Here is a 23,405-nt window from a genome sequence, read left to right as displayed (position 1 = left end):
TTGCTTTCAACTTTAAAGCGTAAAAATCTAAAAGAAGTCACATCCACCACCACAGCCAGTATCCAAACATACCTACCACACATGCATTTCATTGCTTCTTTCGGATTTCATCTTGGTCTGATTTTGGGAATCTGTTACTAAGGCTATTAGGGCAAATATCTGCATCTTCTTGTTCTCCTACACAGAGGCTAATATCGGGATGTGGGAATGTCTTCTAGGTCAAGCTGTGTGGGTACAAGGGAGAGCACTTGTTTGGGAGTCAAGAGACCTGGTTCTTGGACCAGCTCTGCCTCTGACTTAATGTGTAACCCTGGACAAGTCATCACCTTTCAGGGCCAAGATGTCTCATCCATGAAATACAGGCCATGGGATAAGCTTCTAGCCAAGATTCTAGCTCTCACTGATAAGTATGATCAGAACCACTTCAAATATTACAATACAGCAATGTGGGCAATAAGGCAGTGTGGGAGGGCTGGGGGTGAGTGGTAACCTTCATACAAAAAAGGCACCATCTAGGGCTGAGGCTGTGGCTCAGCGGTAGAGTGTTCACCTACCACGTGTAAGGCTCTGGGTTCAATCCTCAGCACCACATAAAAACAAAAAAATAGATAAATAAATTAAATAAAGGTGTTGTGTCTAACTAAAAATAAATAAATAAATTTTTTTTTTTAAAAAAGGGCACCATCTAGGGCTGGAATGTTGCTTGGTGGTAGAGCAGTTGCCTAGCATGCATGAAGTCCTGGATTCATCCCTAACAATAAAAAAAAAAAAATAGAAGCCGTGTCAGATTGTTTTTCTAAAATTATCTAGGTATTTTCCCAAATAGGAATAAGACCAAGAGACATGTGAAAGAAAGTAGTATGCAAGGGAGACTGTATATGAAAGGAAGGAGCAGGATGGAACTAGCTGTTTGATTTCCTGGTAATGAGGAGTTGAAGTCAGTTGCATAAAAACTGTGCAGGGGAGGGAGTCAGTCTGTCTCACCCACTCCCACCTCCATTCCCTTTCCAATGCTGTGCTCCTGGCCACCTGCCTGACACCACCCACTCTTGGCTTGCTCCCAGATGTGTGGCATCGCCCTGACTGCAGAGTGCATCTTCTTTGTATCTGATCAACACAGCCTCTACCCCCTGCTGGAAGCCACCAATAATGATGACATCTATGGAGCTGCCTGGATCGGCATGTTTGTGGGCATCTGCCTCTTCTGCCTCTCCGTCCTAGGCATTGTGGGCATCGTGAAGTCCAACAGAAAAATTCTTCTGGCAGTAAGACCTTAAAACTCTCTATAACTGTTTTCACGGACCCATTTCAACAGATTGTTTCTTCATCACTGAGCACGATGCCTGGGCTTCCCATGACACATGTAGGGGTAGAGAGTTCCAGATGAGGGTGAAAAAGCAGGGAGGTTCCTTGCAGTGACATCATCCCTTGGAGCAAGAACATTCTCCAGAAGTCCAGAAGGTTCTCATACAGGGAACCCAAAGGGAGATACCTGGGGTTGACTCTACTGATTATTTTCTAGATCTGTGCTTCTCTAACTGATATCTGCAGCCAGAAATTACATAGGACCAAAAAAAAATTGTGAGAACTTGTTTATTAGATTTTTTGCCCTTGACAAGAAGTAGTTTTAAATACTATTTTAATATTAATCATTAATATGTAAGGACATAAAATGCCAAGTAGCCATGAAGATTTCAGAGAAAGCAGGAGGATTTTTGAAGATTTTTGAGCTCAAGGCTGCTGGATTTATATGAGGGCCTGCCCTTCCCACATCAAGAAAACCTTGACAAGCCCCACTGCAAGTGCCCTTCCACTCACACCCACCTGTGGAGGCTCTAACCCTGTCCCCAAACCACATACAGCAAGACTGTGACCTGCCTTAATAGATGGAAGCAAATTTGAGGCCAGCAGAGATAAGAAACCTCTAAGTTGCACCTAGATCTCTACTGCCTGCCCCCATGCACCAGGACAGAAGTTTCTTGTGTTGCCATGGGAAAACACACACACACACACACACACACACACACACACACACACACACACAAACTCCCAACCTCTGAAATAACTTTCCTGCCCAAATGCTCAGGGTCTGAGTTTGACTTTTAGAAAACAAGTCCCACAACTTTAGGTACCTGTTGGTTTACTTTTCCTGTAAGCAAACCACTGTCCTGGTACTCAGGGAATGCAGACCCTTGCCATTCTCTATTTCCTTAGTGTAAGTTAGTTCAAGGGCAAATGCACCCACTTTGGGAGGGTGGGGAAAGGAATGCAAGGAAGAGGGAGAGGAGAGGCACGTGTCCCTAAAGACAGCCTTCACCTGCACCCCATGCCACCCTTCCAGAGTCCCACAGAGATGTCCTGAGGCTCTGTGAGAGGAGCAGCATATCTCTTGACAAGGATCAAGGTGGAGCCAATACAGGGAAAAACAGTTCAGGGCCGGCCTCTGAAGGTCTCCTGACAGCAGACAGAGGTTTTTACCATCCAGGTGGCGTGGGCAGTAGAGGATTCTGTTCAGAAAGCTTCCCAGGAGCAAAGGAGGAGGACGTTTTTCCCTGCCCTCCCCCACTGACTCTGACCACAGTCCCCCTTCTCAAAAAGGACACGAGGACCAAAAGTGCACGTGTAAAGCCGAGGAAGGCAAAGGCAGAACTCTCACCTAGACTTAAAGGAAATCTGCTGCCCGCTATTTTCCAGCTAGAAATAGAGATGGTGTCACAGGGAAGCATTATGTGCCACCATGGGTGTGCAGCCCATGTGCCCCATGCACACGCACAACACAAACCCCACCAGTACACCTGGTGAGCTCTGCTTTATTCACATGAGTGACAGGATGTGGGAGGAGGATGCCACTGAGACACTGTGTGCCTGGCTACTGGCTCTTCTCTGATATACCAAGGTCCTGGTTACGAAGAACACCAGATGTTCAACAGATGCTGGTTTATCTTCTTCTGACCTCTGAGATTCTGAAATGTTCTGAAAAGCATAAAGAAAAATCTCTTAATTAGAGGAGCTTTTTAAGGCTCTCCATCATGTGAGACACACTAAGACTCTGCCTGCCCCTGAGCCTACACACACATGTGCACACGCATGCACGCGCGCGCGCACACACACACACACACACACACACACACACACACATATCAATTCACTCTCTTGCATTTGTTTTTCTCAGTTAAACTAGAAATTCAGGAACTGGATGAGAAAGCTCTATCCACCCTGATCATACAGTGACCTCGAAGATGGAGGTCTCTTCCCCCAATGGGGATTCCAACCTGAACAAATGGCCACTTGTTCTCCTGAGAAAATCAGAGGGTTTTGCTGACCAGCACAAAGCCTTGCACCCAGCACCTAGAACGAAGCCCGATTCCAACCAGCTGATCAAAGAAGCCTTGTGTGATAACTGCATGAATGTTCAGATGACTATATTTAGGTTAAAGTGCTGGAAAATGATAGCCATCATTTGGGGAAGTCTCTTTTGGGGGATAAATGTAATTCTTTTTTCTCGTATGTTTCCTTTCCAGTATTTCATTCTGATGTTTATAGTATATGGTTTTGAAGTCGCATCTTGCATCACAGCAGCTACGCAACGAGACTTTGTGAGTATGCTCCCCAAAAGCACAGAGCAGAAATGATAATGAGTCGCCATTACCATAATAACATAATAGTCGGCGTGCATTAAGCCCTTGCTGTGTGCCAGGCATGCTAATAGGCACACTAATAATAGATAGTTAATTTTACTTAATACTCATAAACCTAGGAGATAGGCAGTATCTCCTGTCATTTTATAAATGAAAAATAATAATAATGAGACATAAGAAGGTAAAGTAAGCTGGGTGCGGTAGCGCATGCCTGCAATCCCAGCAGCTTGGGAGGCTGAGGCAGGAGGATCACAAGTTCAGAGCCAGCCTCAGCAAAAGTGAGGTGCTGTCTCTAAATAAAATACAAAATAGGGCTGGGGATGCGGCTCAGTGCCCCTGAGTTCAATCCCCAGTACACGCCCCTCCCCCCAAAAAAGAAGATAAAGTAACAAAACTCATCTGAAGTTGCACAGCAAACAGGTGAAAAAGAGCAGAATTCTGACCCCAGGCAACCTGACTCCCAGGGTCCAACCTGGTAACCATAGGCTCATCTCCACTCTGACCCATATTCTACCTCAGCTAAGACTTATCTTTCTTTCTTCTTTTCTTGCTGTTTCCCTACCCTATGACACCCTATAATATCTGTTCACCCTGGTCACAGTAACTACTTTGAAGATGGGGGTTTCTTCCCCACATAGGGACTTAAGCCAACCAGGCAGCCTTAGCCCACTACACTTGGCATCTCTGAGTATGGTTTTGCTCTAAGATAATGTTCAGAGTCCTCAGCAACAGGTGAGAAGAATACTTTCCCTTCTTTGGGCACTAGTATGCTAACTCTCCCTCTTATTTTTGCCTCTGTCCCTGTAGTTCACACCCAACCTCTTCCTGAAGCAGATGCTGGTGAGGTACCAAAACAACAGCCCTCCAAGCAACGATGACCAGTGGAAAAACAATGGAGTCACCAAAACCTGGGACAGGCTCATGCTCCAGGTAAGGTGGGTGGTCCTGGGGAGATGCCATTTTGTAGCTAGACCAGTGGCCAGGTGGACATGGTTGGGAGTGAAGTCAGCATCTCTAGGGGGCTTTCCTCCAGAAAGAAACTTGTGATAGGCAAGGTCATCTAGGCCTCTTATTTACTGGTGGAGACAGGGGTGCACGAGGAGAGTGTTGAACACACGACTCAATGGGATCCCTAAATATATGTTTAATTTCAAGTCATGATGTGGATTCGCTTTACCTTCATAGCAAGTAGATGAAAGAAATTTACATTAATCATGTGCTGTACTTCTTAGAAGGCAGGTCTTATTCACATTAAAAGAAAAATGTCTACTCAAATGGCAATTTCTGCCTATCTTACCTTTCTGATACATTTCTATACCTCCCATGTGTCAGTTCTGCTAAGGACAGGGGATATAACTTGATTTAATCACCCAATTTTTTTTTCTAACTGGCAATCATACCATCCAGTTTATCTCAAATACCATCAGAAGTCCAAGTCTTTCAGAATATGACCCCCATATTGCCATATGCATATAAATTGTTATCTTCTACATACCCACAATGTGACCCAACTCTCCCTACCCTGCTCCTGCTCCCTACCCCACCACCAACTTTTCAGCAAACCCCCTCATAATGTCCACTCCTTCTTTGAACTCATCCTTTTCTCTCTTGCTTTACTAGAAACTCAACTGCCTCCTAGTGACTACTTTCCCTTCATCCTCTCACTTCCCTCCCCCCATATGCACCAGGGGAACTGGAAATTAACTAAGTGCCTCCGTGTTCTACTTGGCTGCCATACTATTTCCTTCCTTCCTTCATTCCTCCTTCATGACATCAATCTGTATGGCCCATTACCCTTCTTTATTATGATTATTTATCAATCACCTTCCAATCAGTCATTCCCTTCATTGGGGACTTCGATATCTCACTCACTGTCCACTCTTCATTCATATTCCTGTCCTGGGTCTAGGGTGAGACTTTGACAACCACATGGATGACTCAGAAACACGTGATCTCTCAATTCCCTGTCCTACACCATTCCAAAGTTCTCCTCCACCTTAGCTCAGCCACCTTCTTCCATGGCTATCGCTAGTGTGTCATTACCAATAATTACGCTAAGAAAACCCCATTCTGTCCACTGTCTTCTATTTTATCTTCATTCATATATATATAGTAGATGGACACAACACCTTTTTTGTTTATTTATTTTTATGTGGTGCTGAGGATCAAACCCAGTGCCTCACATATGAAAGGCAAGCACTATATCACTGAGCCTCAGCCCCAGTCCCTCTTCATTTATTCTTATATTTCCATCCCAATAATTTTTTTCCTTCAGGATCTCTAATTAATTGGCCGTCTTTTCACGCTATATCACCCTTTTCATGTTCTCTTCCCTCCTTATCTGCCCCTCATCAGCCTCCTTTACTCCCTTACCTGTTGCTGTTCATCAGGGAACTAACTGACCCCCACAATGGGAATACAATTTTCACCCACTCTTTAGCTACACCCTAAGAGCTAAACATTACACAACCCTGGTGACTAATTTAAATCTAAATTTTTGACCGTAAGGCTCAAATAGGCACTCTATATTTCCTAGTATTTTTTCTAGTGAAAATTCGTTTTCTAGTATTTCATATATTCTCCCCTCTCTTTACATCTGAAAACTCTCTCCTCCCCCTTACTTTCAGCTGTTGATTTCACTTCATATTTTATTAAGAATTTAGAAGGAAGCTGGCCATGGTGGTGCACACCTGTAATCCCAGCAGCTCAGGAGGCTGAGGCAGGAGGATCTCAAGTTCAAAGCCAGCCTTAGCAAAAGTCAGGTGCTAAGCAATTCAGTGAGACCCTGTCTCTAAATATAATGCCAAATAGGGCTGGGGATGTGGCTCAGTGGTCAAGTGCCCCTGAGTTCAATAGCCAGTCCCCACCCCCCACACACATAAAGAATATAGAAGGAATCAGACAAAAACATCTCATCTCATCTCTATCACCAAATCTGCCCGTTAACATGTTTCTGCCCTCGTGTGTTTTTCCTTCTCTCTAGTGATGACAATTGGACTGTCCATTATCCAAATCCTTGCTTTTTACTCTACATCTCTCCTTCACTTCAACAATCTTCCTTGCTCTCATCTGCTTCATTAGTTTCCCCAAAAAATCAGCCTTCAAGAACTCTTCAGTTGTATATTTTTAAAAAAAATAAATAAATAAATAAACAAAAAACTCTTCTCCACATTCTCCCACCATTCTGTCCACAACTCTTTTATTTCATGGCACATCTTGAAAGAGATGCCAACACTTGCTGTTTGTATTTTCATGCCTCTCATCTGCTTACATCCAACAATAATTGGCTTCTGACCCCACCACTCCACCAAATCAGCCTTTATCATGGTACCAGTTACCTCCATCCTGCCTACCCCAACGACTAAGTTTCTGTCCTCATCTTATTGACATCCCATCAGCATTTGTCACATGGGCTACTCCTACTTGACCCCCTTTGCTGGGTTTTCACCCTTTCCCAACTAAGTGTTACGGTACTACAGGGCTCAATTCTAGACTCTTAACTCTTCTCTGTTCCTACCTAAATCCTGGTCTGAAACAAGCATGGTTCAAACTTAACCATTTTTTCCCCAGAATGCTCCAGTCAAATACAGAAGAATTATTTCTCTTGATCAAATATTTCCAATTCTCCAGTGGCAAAATTGGATACCCTGTAAACGTGATTTTTATCATCAAGTTTGCTAGGGTACATTTATTCTAAAAGTTGAGAGATACCGGTAGCTTAAATTTCCTCCCTTGAAACATTTAGCAGAATTTATGATAAAGAAGAAAAGTGATATGGGTTGCTTCATCCTCTCTATCTTGCATTCCAGCCAACATAAGGATATCAGTTACGTGCCAATTGATCTTCCTTTTCTGTGAAGAGGCACAGATACATGACACCAGGTTTTAACACTTTTTTTCCAGTTTATTTTCTTCCCTTATAAATGTAATACATAATTATTCAGAAAAAATGGTAAAAATGCAGAAAAGCAAAACAAGAATTACTTATAATTTCTACACCACTAATTTTTAATTTTCTGCATTTAAATTTGCTCATGTGTAATATTAGAATAATGATATCTCTCTCACATTGTTGTATCAAGATATTAGTATTAATAATAAAGATATATTAAGGGTTTACTATGAGCCAAGCACTGTACCAACCTCCTAAGTACATTACCTCATTCAATCCTCACAAAAACTCTGTAAAGTAGATACTATATTTATCCCAGTTTTGCAATTAAGAAAAATGAGTCTTAGAGAGTTTTAACCATGTCGAAAGCTACAGGGCTCATTAAAGGCTAGTAAAGTAAAAAATGTGAAAAATACTTTGCAAACTCTGAATGTAAGTTATTGTTGCCTTCAACTCTAGTTTGGGAATATTTTAGTAAACGTAAGATATGGTATACATTCCATATCTTCTTTCTCTCTCTAAAACTCAATTGCTACATTGATGGCTCCAGGAAAGACCATGAAAAAGAATTGTGTATCTCTTATCCACTGGCAGGATCACTGCTGTGGCATAAATGGTCCATCAGACTGGCAGAAATACACATCCGCCTTCCGGACTGAAAACAATGATGCTGACTATCCCTGGCCTCGGCAGTGCTGTGTCATGAACACCCTTAAAGAGCCTCTCAACCTGGAGGCTTGCAAACTAGGAGTGCCTGGTTATTATCACGATCAGGTGAGTCCCCTCCCCTCCCAAGAACTGCCAGAAGGCTCTCTTTATGAGAAAAAGATAATGGTTACAGTAAGTACTAGTTCCTCAGTAAGGAATTCTGTCTTTTTTTTTCCCTAAACTCATAGTAATTGGTTCCTTTTTTGTGAAATTATTATGAATGCTAATCTATAATTGATATGGACACATTTATATTTTAATAAAATAACAAAACAGGAGAATTGCAAGGATGAAATCCAACTTTGTTTAAATGAATATTTGTATAATGTCTAGAATTGGTATTTCAAGAAACAGTTACATAAAACCAAGATTTGCTCTATTTTTGCAAAGTGTATATATTAGAAGGGATGATACCAAAAAGAATGTTTTGCTAGTTTCAAAGCAATGGCAATTGCAGAGGGTACATGCGGTAATTATGTATCCACATTTCTTATTCATTGGTAATATGAGGCAATCTTAATAAAATGTTTGATTGGTAATTTGGGTCAAAGATGGTTTACACACAGATGGTTTATGAAAAAGTATCTCCAAGCAGATGAGGATAATATGATGATGATTGTGAAACATTCACTGAGTTCTTACTAGATGCCAGATGCTGTTCTGAGTGCCATAAATATAGTAACACCTTTGATGCTCAAAAGTAGGTACCTATGTGATCTCTATTTTCCAGATGAGGAACTAAGAAACAGAGATGTTAAGCAGTACCTTGCCCTAGGTCACACAACTAGTAAAAGGTAGTCAGAATTCAAACCCAAGCAGTCTGGCTCAGGGAACAGACAGTAAGCCAATAGACTTGGTAATTGTCCCCAGAAGCCCTGTGGTGAGCTCCCACAGACCTGTAGCCACTGTGCACAACATTGCACACTCAAGCTGTGCACTACTTTGGGAGTTAGCCCTTTGAGGAAACCTGGTTGGTTGCTGGTTTATTCAATAATTGGGAAATGTCATGCTCTTTAATTTGGGAGTGAATGATACAAACTGCCTGTCAGAGTGACAGGCACTGTACTGCTGATCATCACACCACATCTGGCAAATGCTCAGACTAGAATTGAATACATTAGTTCGGGAACGACATCAGAATGATGGAGATGATTTTGAAGCGGTGTTCAGAGCAACCCACATTTAGCTGTACGGCAGCTTTGTTCTGGAATTGTTTTAACCAATTATTTTCAGTTATAAAAATTAAATTTGTTGCTTATAATCACAGCATGAAATATAACTATCACTCTCACAACTTAAAAAATGCTCTTAATATTTCAACATTGGAACTGGCTCATGCAAACCAACCTTGATTGGGTTGTAATTATTTATACACTGTGTCACCTCTTTAAATAAGACCCAAAAAAGACTGTTCGACCTTCAGATGATTGGTTTCTTTCATAGCAACACTTTTTTTCTCTAGCACATATGATATTCTAGTTATGAAAACAAGCCTAAAACTGTGCATTTTCTCAAGTTTGCATAGATAAAAATTTGAGGTTAAATAAGATTTAACTCTTTCTCTTCTCTCTGTCTTGGGACCTCCACATCAACTGTGACAACCCTTCTACACCTTCTCTTTCAGTTCCTTGGTCTCATCTGTCTTTGACATCTCCACCTCCACCACCTTCCAGTGAACCACAACCACAAATCGACATCACTCAGCCTTACTCCTCCACCAAATTCCTTAGTTCTGAAATTTCTCCTGGTCCCTGATTCTCTGTGCTTCTTTCTACTTCCTCAACTTCATTCATTCTTTGCCCTCAACATACTCTCTGATCTACTAGTCATTTTTCTGATTCTCCCTATCTTGCTCCCCCAGCTTCACCCACACCCCATTCCCTGACTTATATGTCCTGCTAATTTCCTCCTAGAAATCATTTCCACAAAGCTAACTGTTCCACTCAGTGCCTACTATATTCCTGCTATTGCATTCAGCACCTTGATCTGTCATGTTTGTTCCTTATTGTTTTCTCTGAGTCTCTTTAAAGACTTATATTATTCATTTCTATGTCTTCAATCCTTAGCATAATACCTGGCACAAAGCAGGCACTGGATAAATGCTTGGTGGGTGAGTGAATGAAGAAGCGAAGGGCTGTCTTTTTTACATTCACACTGTAGCTTTTTAAGATTTATAGTGCACAAATGTGCTGCTACAGACATGAAGACTAACATAATTAGCAAAGCCATCATAAGTGTGGTAATGGTAGAAACCAATCAGAATTTCACAGGTCAGTTGCAAATATATATATCATGCTATATCATGCTCTATCTGCTTCAGAAATGCTAAATGCAAATACTGATCACTACACCTTAAGATTAATATGATGTAAGGAAGTAAACACCACTGAAATGATTACAGTTGTGAAAATACTAAAGAGAAGAGATGAAAAACTGGGACTTTAGTCTGTGAGCTCCATGAAGGCAAGACCTATTTCTGTCTTGTCACAGTTAAATGCCCACCTGTCATCTGGCACCTAAAGGATTCTTGTATATATTATTAGATGAACGATCACCTCCCAGGACCTTCAGGAGGATGGGAGTGTTTTGTGAACCTTCAATTGTATTGTAAAAGATGCTGTTGTAATCATTCCCTAATATCATGCTCCATTTGCTCTATAAATGTTACTAGGTGTCTTCTATGTGTCAGGCACTTATTCTTCATTCTGGAGATTCAACAATGAGCAAGACAAAATCTTTGCCCTTGTGGCACTTGCCTTCTTGTATGGGAGACAAATAATAAACATGGCACCAAATAAGTGGTAGAAATCCAGGGGGTGATAAATGCCATGAGCAGCAACAAAGCAGGGTAACCATACAAAGAATGATGGGGGAAGGAGGTTTTCACTCTAGTTGTCAGGGAAGGCTTGGTCAGGATGATGTTTGCAGAATTCTGAATTAAGTGAGAAAATGAGACACTGGAAGATTGGGGGACAGAATTCTAAATAAAGGAAACAAAAAACATTAAGGCCCTCCAGTGGGAGGCTTCTTAGATTTCTGGAGGAACACCAAGGAGGTCAGTCTGATGGGGTCATGATGGGTGAAGGATGGCTATCAGGCAAGGATGGGTCTAGATCTTATGAGTTCACTCAAGCCTCAGGGAGAACAATTGGGAGGGCATTGTTGCAATCCTGAAGTGAGAGCCTGAGAGGCCAAGGTGGTACCAGGGGGAGGAAGCTTTTGGATGGGATATATTTTTATAGCCAAACTAAAAAGATTTGCTCAAGTGTTGCATGTTGGCTAAAGAAAAAAAAAGTTAAAGATAATTTGAAGATTTTTTCACTAGGCCATTTAGAAAATGAAAATGCCTGTAATATAAATGGAGAAGAGTAAAATGGTAAAGAAATCAAAGAAAAGCAAAGGAAGGACACAAATGTAGATTAATAAGGGACTGGGGCAGAGTCATGAGGATAGAAGCTCAAGTGGCCATGTGTGGTCACTGAATGGAGCCTGAACTTGGTAAGCCTAGGGTATCTGCTGGAATCTGCTGACATTTTCTGGTAAATCTAGCACTTTTGCCTCAGAACCTCATGGTCCGTGCCATTGACCCTTGTTACTGAATTTCCTAGGGATTCCTTATAATTCCTAGGGCTTTAGTAAAGGTTGCTCAGATGGCAGTTCTAGCCTTACATATGGATATTGTTCCAGGTGGCTAGAACAGAGTATGCCATGTATAAATGCTCACTGAATTGTGGCATGTATGAATAAATGAATAAAAAAGTTAATCACTCTTTTGCAAATGTATCATGGCTCCTTGAGAGCTCACTGGAATCCAATAATGTTGAAATAATGATGTCAAATGAGAATTAGGGAGCATAATGTTGGGCGGGATTCCTTTAATAGTTATTTTTAAATGACTACAGAAGACCTCTGATTTTCATAACCAGAATCATTTTTACTTTTAAGTAAAATGAATGAACAAATCAAAAAGTAATTCAGCCCTTTGGGGAGGAGAAAAAAATTCAAATTTTATTGAGCATGTATTATCCACATATTCAATATGGGGAAAATATTATATATATATAGTAACAGTTTTGCTAATATGACTGAGGGATAAAGATACAAATAAATGTGATGTAGACTAATAATTCAACAGTGTTACTTATATTCCTTTAGCAAAAGACTTCTAGTAGCTGACTGTCCACAGGGAGGTGGAAATAGCCTGGTTGTGAAACTGGACTTTGGAAGGCATCCACCCAAGTAGTAATCTGCTTTCCCACTGATCTCTTACATCTTTTGTCCTGGTTGCTCTCACACCAATGTGGATCATCCCCTCCCCTCCAGGGTTGCTATGAACTCATCTCTGGACCAATGAACCGACAGGCCTGGGGGGTTGCCTGGTTTGGATTTGCCATTCTCTGCTGGACTGTGAGTATCCTCTGGCACATGTTTTATTTCTGAAAGGGTGATGATAAGGAAAAACCTTAAAATTGTCACTGGTTTTCTCAACCACACTAGAAGATCAGGAAACAAAACCTCAAAGCTGAAAGCTAGTCAGGAAGCTTCTGACAGCAGAACAAGGACAGTGGGCCCCCTTGAGGTGTAGGGAGTTAACTTCCCTGCCAGGGAAAGGATATGCATGACCAACCAGACCTTCTTTGGCTTCCGGGGATGCACTTGCCTTTGGGTGCGATTGCCTCTTTCCCCTGCCTAGACTTCTTACTGAACTCCAGCCTGCTGCTCCAGGGCTCCAGATCTCAGTAATGCATTACAACTAGACCCCAAAGACTGTCAGTTATCTAGGTGGCTCCTGCCCAAGCCTCATCCACCTAGTTCCTTCCAAAAGGCTGCCCCCTTTGGTCTCATCATTTCCTACTGCCCTCTCTATCAGCTGCACATGCAAGCAGGAGATGAGAGCTGTGGTTCTCAGCCCTGGATGCACATTAAAGACTCCTGAAGAGCTATAAACAAACAAACAAACAACAACAACAACAATAACAAAAAGAGCTTGGATCTCAGCCTCTGAGATTCTGACTCAGTTGTCCTGGGCCAGGCTGTTTTCCCCACCTCAAATGATTCCAATTTGCTCTTGAAGTTGAGAAACACTGCATTCAGGGAGCAGTCCCAAACTTTTGTCTCACAGCCCCTCGACATTCCCAAAATGTATTAAGGACTTCAAAAAGCTATTACCTATATAGCCTATATCTACTCATATTTACCCCCATCAGAAATTAAGATAGAAAAAAATTGAATATTTGTTAATTCACTTTAAAATAATTAGTAGGAGGCTGGGGATGTAGTTCAGTGGTAGAGTGCTTGCCTGGCATGCCCACGGCCCTGGGTTCAATCCCAGCATTGTCCAATAACAACAACACAGTTATAATAGTAATGACACAATTAACATAAAGGACATATTTTGGTGGGGAAAAAATGACTATTTTACAAAACAAAAAATGAGACTCAGTGGCAGAGTGCTTGTCTGGCCCCGGGTTTTATCCCAGCATGTCAAATAATAACAACAACGATGATGAAGATGCAGTTACAATAATCATAATGTAGCTAACATAAAGAGCATTTTGGTGGGAAAAAGTAACTATTTTACAACACAAGAAAATGGGGAAAAATTGCATCATTTTATATTCTTCAAATCTCTTTAATGTCTGGTTTAGTAGAAGACAGCTGGAGTCTCTCTTTTGGTCTTTCATTCAATCTGTTGTAATATGTTGACAGGGTTGAAGGATGTGAAGAAAATACATCCTTCACATAGATGTATAGTCAAAACAGCAGGAATGCTTTAATAACCTTATCTGAAGATAATTGTGAATATTCTTTTGATATTTCACCAAATTCCACAACTTTTTAAAATATCTATTGCCATAGAGAATCTGAAACTGTGTTAACAAACTTTTCATGTTATTTCATTGAATATATTACATTGGTCTGTACTACCCTTTGCATAAATCTTTTACTATGCATAATTCTATAACATCAGGAATTGGCTATTTGGGGAAATATTGGTTCATTGTGTTAGGCATGTCTGCCAAATGTTGATTGATGTTTTTATGCAACACCAAAAGATCACTTCATTGATATCACCACATTGGAAAAAGATCTCAGGCAATGGAACACTGTCAAGCTCAGGGTAACAGATCAGTTTTCCAAAGATCTGATTTTTGTTTGAAAGCTCAAATTTATTGCTGAAAAAAAAATTATCAGTTGTTTTCCTTGAAGGGACAGACTCACTTTGTAAATCTTTGAGATAATATCTGACCAAACATCCAACTCTGAAAAACCATAGCCTATCTGTTAGTCATTTTTTTTCCAGTAAAAATAGTGCTTCATAAAAAATGTGGTTAGGTCAGCTCACAAACAAGTTACTCAAGTGTTTTTCTTCCAGACAACCATATTTCACTATGCCACAGGACTGTTGTAGGCATATTTCTCTTTTTGTCACACAGAATATTTAAAAGATGTGTACTCAAAGGTCAAAATGAAAGAAAATTCTAGTTCTTACTACTCCGTTGAGGATAATTTCCAGTAAAACTGGTATTTGTTTTTTACTGCAAGTACATGACAGAAGAGAATATATAATGACTACTAACATATTTTAGCTTCTCTACCTCAATTCTTGCTAAGGCCACAGCCACTTTTTATCTTACACTGCTTTTGCACTAGTACCAATGTCAAACAGTGAAAAGGCCAACGAACCCTAATAATTGTTTAAGCAGTCTTGAAATAATTGTTTAAGCATCTCGAAACCCGGAAAGGGTGTTTAGGTACCATAATTTGAGAAGTGCTGGATTCAGGGGAAGTAAATTAAGTGAGGCAGGAAGGAGAGGGAAGTCAGCTCCTTCAAGGATGTCTTGTGATCCCTTGGTCTGCCCCCTTCAGAGTTCCTACAACACCCTGTGCATAACCTGTTGTGGAACTACCCTGCTGTGTTGCATTTGACTGCCCAAGGGTTAGGGATCAGATGCTCTTTGCTGTCAAGGACCTAGCATAGCCCATAGTAAGGGTTCAATAATTTGTTGAATGAATGAAAGGTATCAATAGTAAGATTTCTGTTCAAGTCAGTTGGTGGGAACTGTAGGATGACGTTTAAAGGTTTTTGAGTACCTTAGATCTCCAGACCAGTTGCACCTCTTGATATCAAGTGGATTTTAGATATAGTAAAATTTTTGCAATTCAGAAGATGGAAGGAAGTGACCTAAAGGTATTGAGGGTGTGCTCTGTACAAGGTGCCACATCAAATACTTTCGGTATTAAACCTCCACAACAGTAGCTTGGTAAGTAATCAGTCTTCCATCTTTCAAGGAACAGTAATTGAGGAGAGCTCTTGGGCATGTCCAGTTCACTGCTGACCACAAAGGATTTTCCCACAGTGCTTAATCAGATAAACTCCGAAGCCAACTGCCTGGCTCACAACCCAGCATCCATAATTCTATGACTTTGATTAAATTCCTTGTCATCTCTGTGCCTCAGTTTCTTCAGAAGTTTTTGGAAATAGTAATGCCTGATGAATATAAGTTCCCCTAGTAAACATTAGCTTCAATTATTAGTATTACTCTTACTATTGTTGTTGTCATTGTTGTTGTTTCATTCACTTCTCTAGCTCTGGTGTAGGTAGAGAAGGTGCTATATTTATTTTATATTTGTAGAAATTGAGGCTCTGGAAAGTTAAGTGACCTGGCTAAAGTCCCCTGGGAGGAGTTGCCAGACCTAAAACAGAACTCAGATATTCCAACACCTTGACTAAGTCAGTTTCCTTTGGTTTGGGGTTCTGTAGCATTCATCAGAGGCAGCTATTCCAGATCATAGGCATCAGAGGAAAAAGGAGAAGTCGCTTGGAAGAAGAGTTCAATACTTAGAAGGAAAAAACTCTTACTCCAAAATGGTAGCTACTAGAAATGAGACCTCATTGGGGACTAATTAGCCCCAATATCAAGAAGAAAGAATTTCCCTAGGAGGCTAACTTAGCATAGATATAAGAAGAGCAACCTCAGAAGTCAGAGTCCAGGATGGCACTTGGGGTTGGAAAGCAGGAAACAGGAAGGCTGCCTCTGAGAGGCAGGTAATAACTGATGCTTTAGATCAGAATGGACTCTGTCATATCTAGGTTGTGGCGTTGCTTAAAGTTGCTCTTAAAATCAGTGTCACCTAAGCCTGAAAGAATCTAACTTTATTTTTTTCTCAAGTAAATATTTCTATAAATTGTTTTGTTTTCCCCCTTTCTATTCTAGTTTTGGGTTCTCCTGGGTACCATGTTCTACTGGAGCCGAATTGAATATTGAGCATAAAGTGTCACCACCATACCTCCTTCCTCGGGTGACTCTGGACCTGGTGCTGGAACCCGTTTTCTCCCAATAGTCCACATTCGAGCTTCAGTATAACCTGTGCACGTCTAATCTCACATTGCCAAGTCAGCTGATATGAAGAGCCTTTGGACTCTCAGGATCTTGCAGTTCTCAGGGCTAGTATTTTAAGTCTTTGTCTAAGATTATGCAACATTTTTATGCACTGTAAGACAGAGAGGATTTGGAAGGTGGAGACTAGCCTCTCTCATCCCTGTTTATTTTTAATTTGGAGCATAAAAATATTCAAAGAAACTATATTGTCACAGTAAGCCAGCTCTGTATTTGATTAACAAATCTGCCTCTATTTCCCCTTGTTTTCTTAAAAAAAAAAAAAAAAAGCTTTCAGGCTTCCATTTATCTCAGTATTGTCTGGATGAGAGAAGGAAGAAAAAGATTGCTGAACTGTGTCTTTTGCCTTTTGATCCACGGACCTGTGAGTCTCTTGATAAAACTTTGGGATCCTTTTATTTTCCAGAGCAATCCATGATCTTTAGTTAATGATGGTTGAAATTCCCTGTCATGCCCTTTAGAGTGATACGCTTAGTAACATCAATTCTCCATTAATTAAAAGTATGTGGACTTTGAGGACATCGAAGGGGCCTGATATATGTTGACTCAGTCTTTAACCTGAACAGTCTCAACTTGAAACACCTTTCCAATAGGTGAGATGAAGGCTGGCTAGTAGAACAAGGTGATTTATAGGGATTTTTGTTTGCTGTCAAAATATTTCTCTTCTGAATTGTTTCATTTGCAGTCCTAAAGGAAGTTCCTATAACTCAACATCAGTTTGCCTGATCTTATAAATAAAGAGGGTTTTAAAAGTTGTTTACTTCTTTTGTTTATACTGGCGCCCTAACGGGTCCTGTATGAGTCTAACAAAATCGATTTCTCAACAGAGGAGCCTACTTCTTGGGAATTAAAGTGGAGGAGATGGAAACTGCGCACACAGGGTGCGGTTTCCTGCTATGGGCTGGCCCTGATGGACAGTGAAACAGTTGGAATTTTGTGTTTATTGTGACTTTTCACTCCTGCTCTCCTTACCCAAGAAGTGCTGGTGGCGCTGATGCCCTTCAGATCCTTTTCCTCTTCCCTTGGAGAGAGTGCAATTGTCTGACGCCAAAACAACTGTGTCCCTTATGAAGAAAATGCACTTGTCATTTGGGGACAGCTAACTCAGATACGCGGAGCACCCCCTCCTGCACCTTTACCAGGTTCTTGTTAGGCTTTGTGCTGGGGCAAAGGAGGGAGGAGCAGAGGGCACACCTGTTGGGGGCACCTGGGGGCCAAACCAGGGCAAGAGTCTGATTTCTGACCCTGATTCCCCAGCTAGGAGACCAAAGCCAGCTCTCCCCATCCCAACCCATCTTGTCTCTCCAGGACAAAGACATCTTGGGGTATGGGAATAAATCCACCTGTACTTGGCTGACTGTTTCTCTCTGTGGTCTCTTAGGAAAGGGAAGGAGAAGGAAGGGGCTTATTTGGGCAAAGCTCCTATCTTCCTTTCCATACTCCCTCCTGCATCTTGTGCTTTTTGCTTCTGCAAAAAGTTTGTACATCTATAAAATAAATAGGTTTTCCTGTGCCTTAGGCCACTGGCTCATTCCTGCTTCAAATCCACTCCAAGGCTTTATGCTCCAAAAGGGTCTCTGCCTACAAAATTCCCTTTCCTTTGTTGACTGGATCTCAGACAGGCCAGGGGAAAGACTTTCAGAAAACTCATTCCTACTAAGGGGTGAGTGACAACTAGTCCCAGGTCTCTTAGTCACTTCAGATTTTTCCTTGATAATGGAAGACAGATTCAGCAATAGGAGCAGGAAGGATCAACTGTGGGGCAAGATAAGGCACTTGCTGCTCCTTAAATCTTATCACTTGACTTCCCTACCAAGAGATAACCAGGAAGAGAAAGGGGTTAGCCTTGGCTCCCAGGTCCCCTCTCCAGTTAGCTTCCTGCCTAGAGCCTCAGCATCATCCTTCAGAGAAGGTACAAATTCCACAGGCTTGGTTCCTCCTAAAACCAAAAGAAGCTCTGAAACCCGGACCCACCATGACCAGGTCCCCGGAGCTTGAGAAGGACACACTTTTCAGCTGAGACAGAATGTAGACCCGAGGACCCCACTGCAGAGGCCAGCCATCGTCACTTCTGAGCTGAGCTCATAGGAATTTTCAGCTTAACTTTAGGGCAATTCTATTCTCCTGGTTCTTGCTGCCACTGCTTCACCCCTTACCTGCAGACCCACCCTTCCCTCTCTTTCTTCTGAGTCCTGGAACTGAAAATGGGACTCACTACAAGCCCTGGACTCCAAGCCACAGCTCAGGAGGTCATCGGCCCAGGTCTCCCAGACCAGGGAGGCAAGGGAAAGCAGAGTGCTTGTCTGTAGGGAGCTGGCAGTTTGCAGGCTTGAGACAAGCCCAGACAAAATCACTTTGTGAAGCCTCCTCTTATCTGACAATCAGCCTACTTATCAGGTGGGCAAAGAACAATTACTATTTAACACCAAAAATGTGTCAGGCTAACTCTGGAGTGAGTTTACTTGATTGCAACACCAGACAGACCATTCTGTGGCCTGTCTCCCCACCCCCACCATTCCCTTCCCCCAGATTGCAGGTCCTGCTCCTGGCAGACTGTTTACATCTAGAAAGCCCACTGCCCTGAGTCAGCCCATAACTTTTTTTTTTTTTTTTCCTGTATCAGCCAAAATACACAGAATCTGTTTCTATTTGAAGCAGCCAATCAGATGGTTTTTGGCTACCCATAAAGGAAAGAAATAATATTATGTAAACTTGAAAATCTAATCTCCTCTCAACCTCACACGCCAACCCCCCACCCCAATCAATCTGGTTGACAAGCTGTGCTGTGGCCGAGGAATTGGAAACTCACCTGGTGTCTCATTTCTACTAAGACTGAACACTTTTCTCCTTTTATATCTAATTTTTTCTCTAGTTTCTCGTCCCTGTTTTAACTCACTTGAATCCTTTTCAACTTCTACTAGGCAGGATCAAAGAAACCCAGCCAAGGCTAGTGGTAGGCTGTGGAGTTTGCTTTCATATGTGAGATTTTTATCATAAGGCTCAAGTGGTCACATCCAAGGAGGCGATCCAAAAACAACTTGGAGAAAGATAGCATTGCTTAAACACACATATTGCTGCTGATCCTTCTTCCCTCAGCCCACAACCCCAAGCCCTCTTACACACACACACACACATTTAGGAGATAAATAGTCAAGTTCTGGGGTTAAAGGGAAATAGCATAGTCATGCCCTACTGCCTAGTAGTCTCCACCCTAAGCTCCTCTTGAGAGAAAACAAGAACCAGGTATGCCTTTAATCCCAGCTACTCAGAAGACTGAGGTAGGAGAATCACAAGTTCAAGGCCAGCCTGGGCTATTTAGCGAGACCCTGTCTCAAAATAAAAAAATTAATAGGCTGGGGATGTAGCTCAGTGGTAGAATGCCTGACTGATTCAACCTAAAAGAAGGAGAAGGGAAAACATGGAGGAAATGAGAGCAGCCCTATCCCTCTGAAGCAGGCCTAGACTCTGCTAATCTCCTACTAGACATAAACAATCTCACAGAAAACCAACCTCAGCCAGGTCATGTGAGACAACCATAAGATGAGGCAAAGCGAAGGTCAAGCTTTGCCCAAGCACAAAATTTGCCCAAGTTCATTGTATGTCTAATATCAAATACCAACTACCTCCTTTCTTGACTAAAATGAGTGACTGCTGAATCTTACCAAGCTCAGCAATGTTCTCCTGCCAGGGTCCCTCTTTCTGTACAAGCAAAACTTAGTTAGAAACACACTCATAGACTAACTCTGGAGTGAGTTTACTTGATTGCAACACCAGACAGACCATCCTGTGGGCTGTCTCCCCACTCCACCCCCACCATTCCCTTCCCCCAGATTGCAGGTCCTGACAGCATGTGGTATGAAGCAAACCCTTCTTCCTAAGACCCTCCCGCAGTGACCCAGCGGGAGCCGAAAGCCCCCATAGGTTCTCTCCACCCCTTTTATTGACTCACTCTATGGCTCTCCCATGGGGCGTTGTCCTTTCTGCAATGGGTCAAGTCCCATTTTGTTTTCACAATAGAACTCTTGAACTTATTCTTCCTTTCTATCCAAAATTGTGTGTCCTTTGGCCAGATCTAATCCTATTTATCTACAGTTGGGTTCCTAGGGAGTTTTGGCTGAAGGGTACTGACTTTCTCTAAATAACTCCATCCGCCCTTATTTCCTGTATTTGTTGGTTTATTTATCTATCTGCTACTATGAAGTGGTTAAAAACATGAGCTTTGGAGCCAAAGACTTGGCTCTAAATCCCAGCGGTGCACGACTTTGACAAGTCGTTTCTTAACTTCATGGGGCCTGCTTCAGGAAATCAGGCCTACCCTCACAGTGCACTGGGAGGATTCAGTAAGATACATAAGTATGCATCAGAAAGGCTAACAGCCCAGAAGATATGCCTAACAGGAAGGTATAACATAAATCTGGCCTGAAGAATTCTGCTTGGCTCATAATCCATGGGAACACATCAATTAGTGCTGTTGCTTCAATTTATTGAGATAAGCTTAATGACCAAATACATTGGTCCAAATTTACTTGCCATCAAACAATAGCTATGAGTAATAATGTTCCAGTAAAGCTCCTACTCCATAGTGGAAGAATGTAGTAAGGTCATCAAGATAAGGCATTTTAATGAATACTTCTCAAGTTCTCTGTATTGTTTCTAGAATCTTAGCAACAGAATGAGATCTATCTCTCACTCCCCTCACAAGGAAATTCTATAATCTCTTTACATGGTGATATTCTTGGGGAAGGGGGTGCAATATTAGTGTCAAGAGAAACCTGAACTCAAACTTTACCTCCTTAAAATTTACCAATTTTGAGGAATTAACTTAAATCTGTTTTATCTTTGCAGCACATAAACATAGGGGTATGTATATGTGCATACATTACACACACACACACACACACACACACACACACACACACACACACCCTGTGTGGCTATTAGAAAGTTAACATTTAAAAACATAGGGAAACTGATCTGTACTAAGCAATTATTATACTCCACCCTTTATCTACCTTTATTCCAAGCCCCCAAATTGCACACTTACACACATACCACACACACACACACACACACTATATACATTCAAGGTTTGATATTTATTTGAATTCTCAACAACTGCCAATGGAACAATGAAGCCTTTACCTGTACAGGTGTGCTCCCTGAGAGTGGGACTTGTAAGCTGCTCCCTTGTGTATATCTTAGAGACCTAGCAGAACCTCTCAGCAGGTGTAAGATGGCTATCTATATATCAAAAGGGAATAAAAGAGGCAACAGTTTAAAATGTCTTGGCAAAAAAGAACTTAAGAATGTATCCACAAATGCTCCATCTTGTGCATGTTAAGGGCTCTTGACAGGGACTATATTATATATAAGAATACATAATACTACTCAATACATTTGAATGAAGTGGAAGTTTTGAGTCTGGAAGAAAAATGTTTTTAAGCTCCTTCAAGTGTCCATTCAGAGCATTTGGGGACTCCCAGGAAAATTATCCAATTGGGGCTTGGATGGAAGTGAGGAGGCTAAGGACAGAATTACTAGGGAAAGTCTAGAAATAACTTAAAAGATGAGAACTTACATGTATGTTTAAAAGTCCAGAAGTACCAAACCTCTGTAGGGGGTAGGACAGGGATATAGATTCAGGAAAACTATCTCAAGTGAAGAAGCAACCCAGATGGAGCCAATGTGGTGTAATGGTCTTGAAGCCAGAAGACCTGAGTCTGGCCTTGACTCTGCCATTTTTAAGCCATGGTATTTCTGGCAATGATCCACCTGTTGTGGACCTCCATTTTCTCATCTGCCCCTCTTAAGAGTCAGCAGCATTAATTAACAAAGTGTGTGTAAAAGCATTACAATCTATAAACTGCCATAAAAGAAATAAAGGCTAATGTAAGTGAGAAATAAAAATTATAAAGTAACACACTCCTTGTGTTAGGTAGCTGTGATGCCCAAATAATCCTTAGCAATCATAGCAGGCATAACTATCTCTACAGTATTCAAAGTGTTTGACCTCCGGATGGCAATTGAAAATGAAAACATGCAAGGCTAGAGGTGGGAAGATGTTCCTTTTCTTAGAAGTCAAACTCCGCTGCCCAACTGTGAAGTAAAAACAAGGAGGATGACACCCAGTGGCAAGCAGGTGGCTACAAGCCTCCAGCCAACCACTGGGCCTTGAATGGCCAGAAATAGTCAAATGGCACAGAGGTGTCATGGAAGTCTTAAAAAATTACTTCTCATTACAATAAATTTTTTAAGAAGTCAATGAAATGACTTGAATTAACTGGATCAAAGCATAACTGGGTGGCTTCCAACATTTTTTTAAATGCAAATGCCTTATTAATAAACAAAAAGCAGGGAACTTCTACATGTTATTAACTACATTCTGTTTCCATTTGGTAAAAAGAGTTCTCAAATATGAATCTTCAAGTTCCCTTTACAGGGCTGGGCTTGTAGCTCAGTGGTAGAGTGCTTGCCTAGCATGTATGACACACTGGGTTTGATCCCAAGCACCACATAAAAATAAATAAATAAAATAAAGGTATTATGTCCATCTACAGCTAAAAAAAAAAAAGAAGAAAACTTAAAAAAAAAATTCCACTCAGACATCCCTGTCCTCCATTACCCTCCCCAACCATGTCCAGGGACCCACAGCCTCCAAATTGCAATCTGTGAATGCTTTCATAATTGTGAGAATTGGAACAGAGGCCATTTCTGCAGAAAACAGATGGAAGGAAAGGAAGAAGCTTACTCACTACAGAGTATCCC

At 41.5% G+C, this 23,405-nt stretch overlaps 1 protein-coding gene across 1 annotated transcript in view; it reads left to right on the top strand.

Annotated features, from left to right (window-relative positions):
- Window positions 1–17,395, top strand: part of Upk1b (uroplakin 1B) — a 30,233-nt gene extending 12,838 nt beyond the window's left edge. The window contains exons 3-8 of the mRNA XM_005327616.4: window positions 1,065–1,265; window positions 3,522–3,596; window positions 4,446–4,568; window positions 8,125–8,304; window positions 12,562–12,645; window positions 16,458–17,395. Coding sequence (XP_005327673.2) covers window positions 1,065–1,265; window positions 3,522–3,596; window positions 4,446–4,568; window positions 8,125–8,304; window positions 12,562–12,645; window positions 16,458–16,508 — 714 coding nt within the window. The 3' untranslated portion in view covers window positions 16,509–17,395. The remainder of the gene's footprint in view (window positions 1–1,064; window positions 1,266–3,521; window positions 3,597–4,445; window positions 4,569–8,124; window positions 8,305–12,561; window positions 12,646–16,457) is intronic.
- The last annotated feature ends 6,010 nt before the right edge of the window (window positions 17,396–23,405 follow it).

This window comes from Ictidomys tridecemlineatus, chromosome 3 (assembly GCF_052094955.1).
Source record: "Ictidomys tridecemlineatus isolate mIctTri1 chromosome 3, mIctTri1.hap1, whole genome shotgun sequence".
Lineage (NCBI taxonomy): Eukaryota > Metazoa > Chordata > Mammalia > Rodentia > Sciuridae > Ictidomys > Ictidomys tridecemlineatus.
Note: the sequence above shows the minus strand (reverse complement) of the source record. Positions and strands in the feature narration are given on the sequence as shown.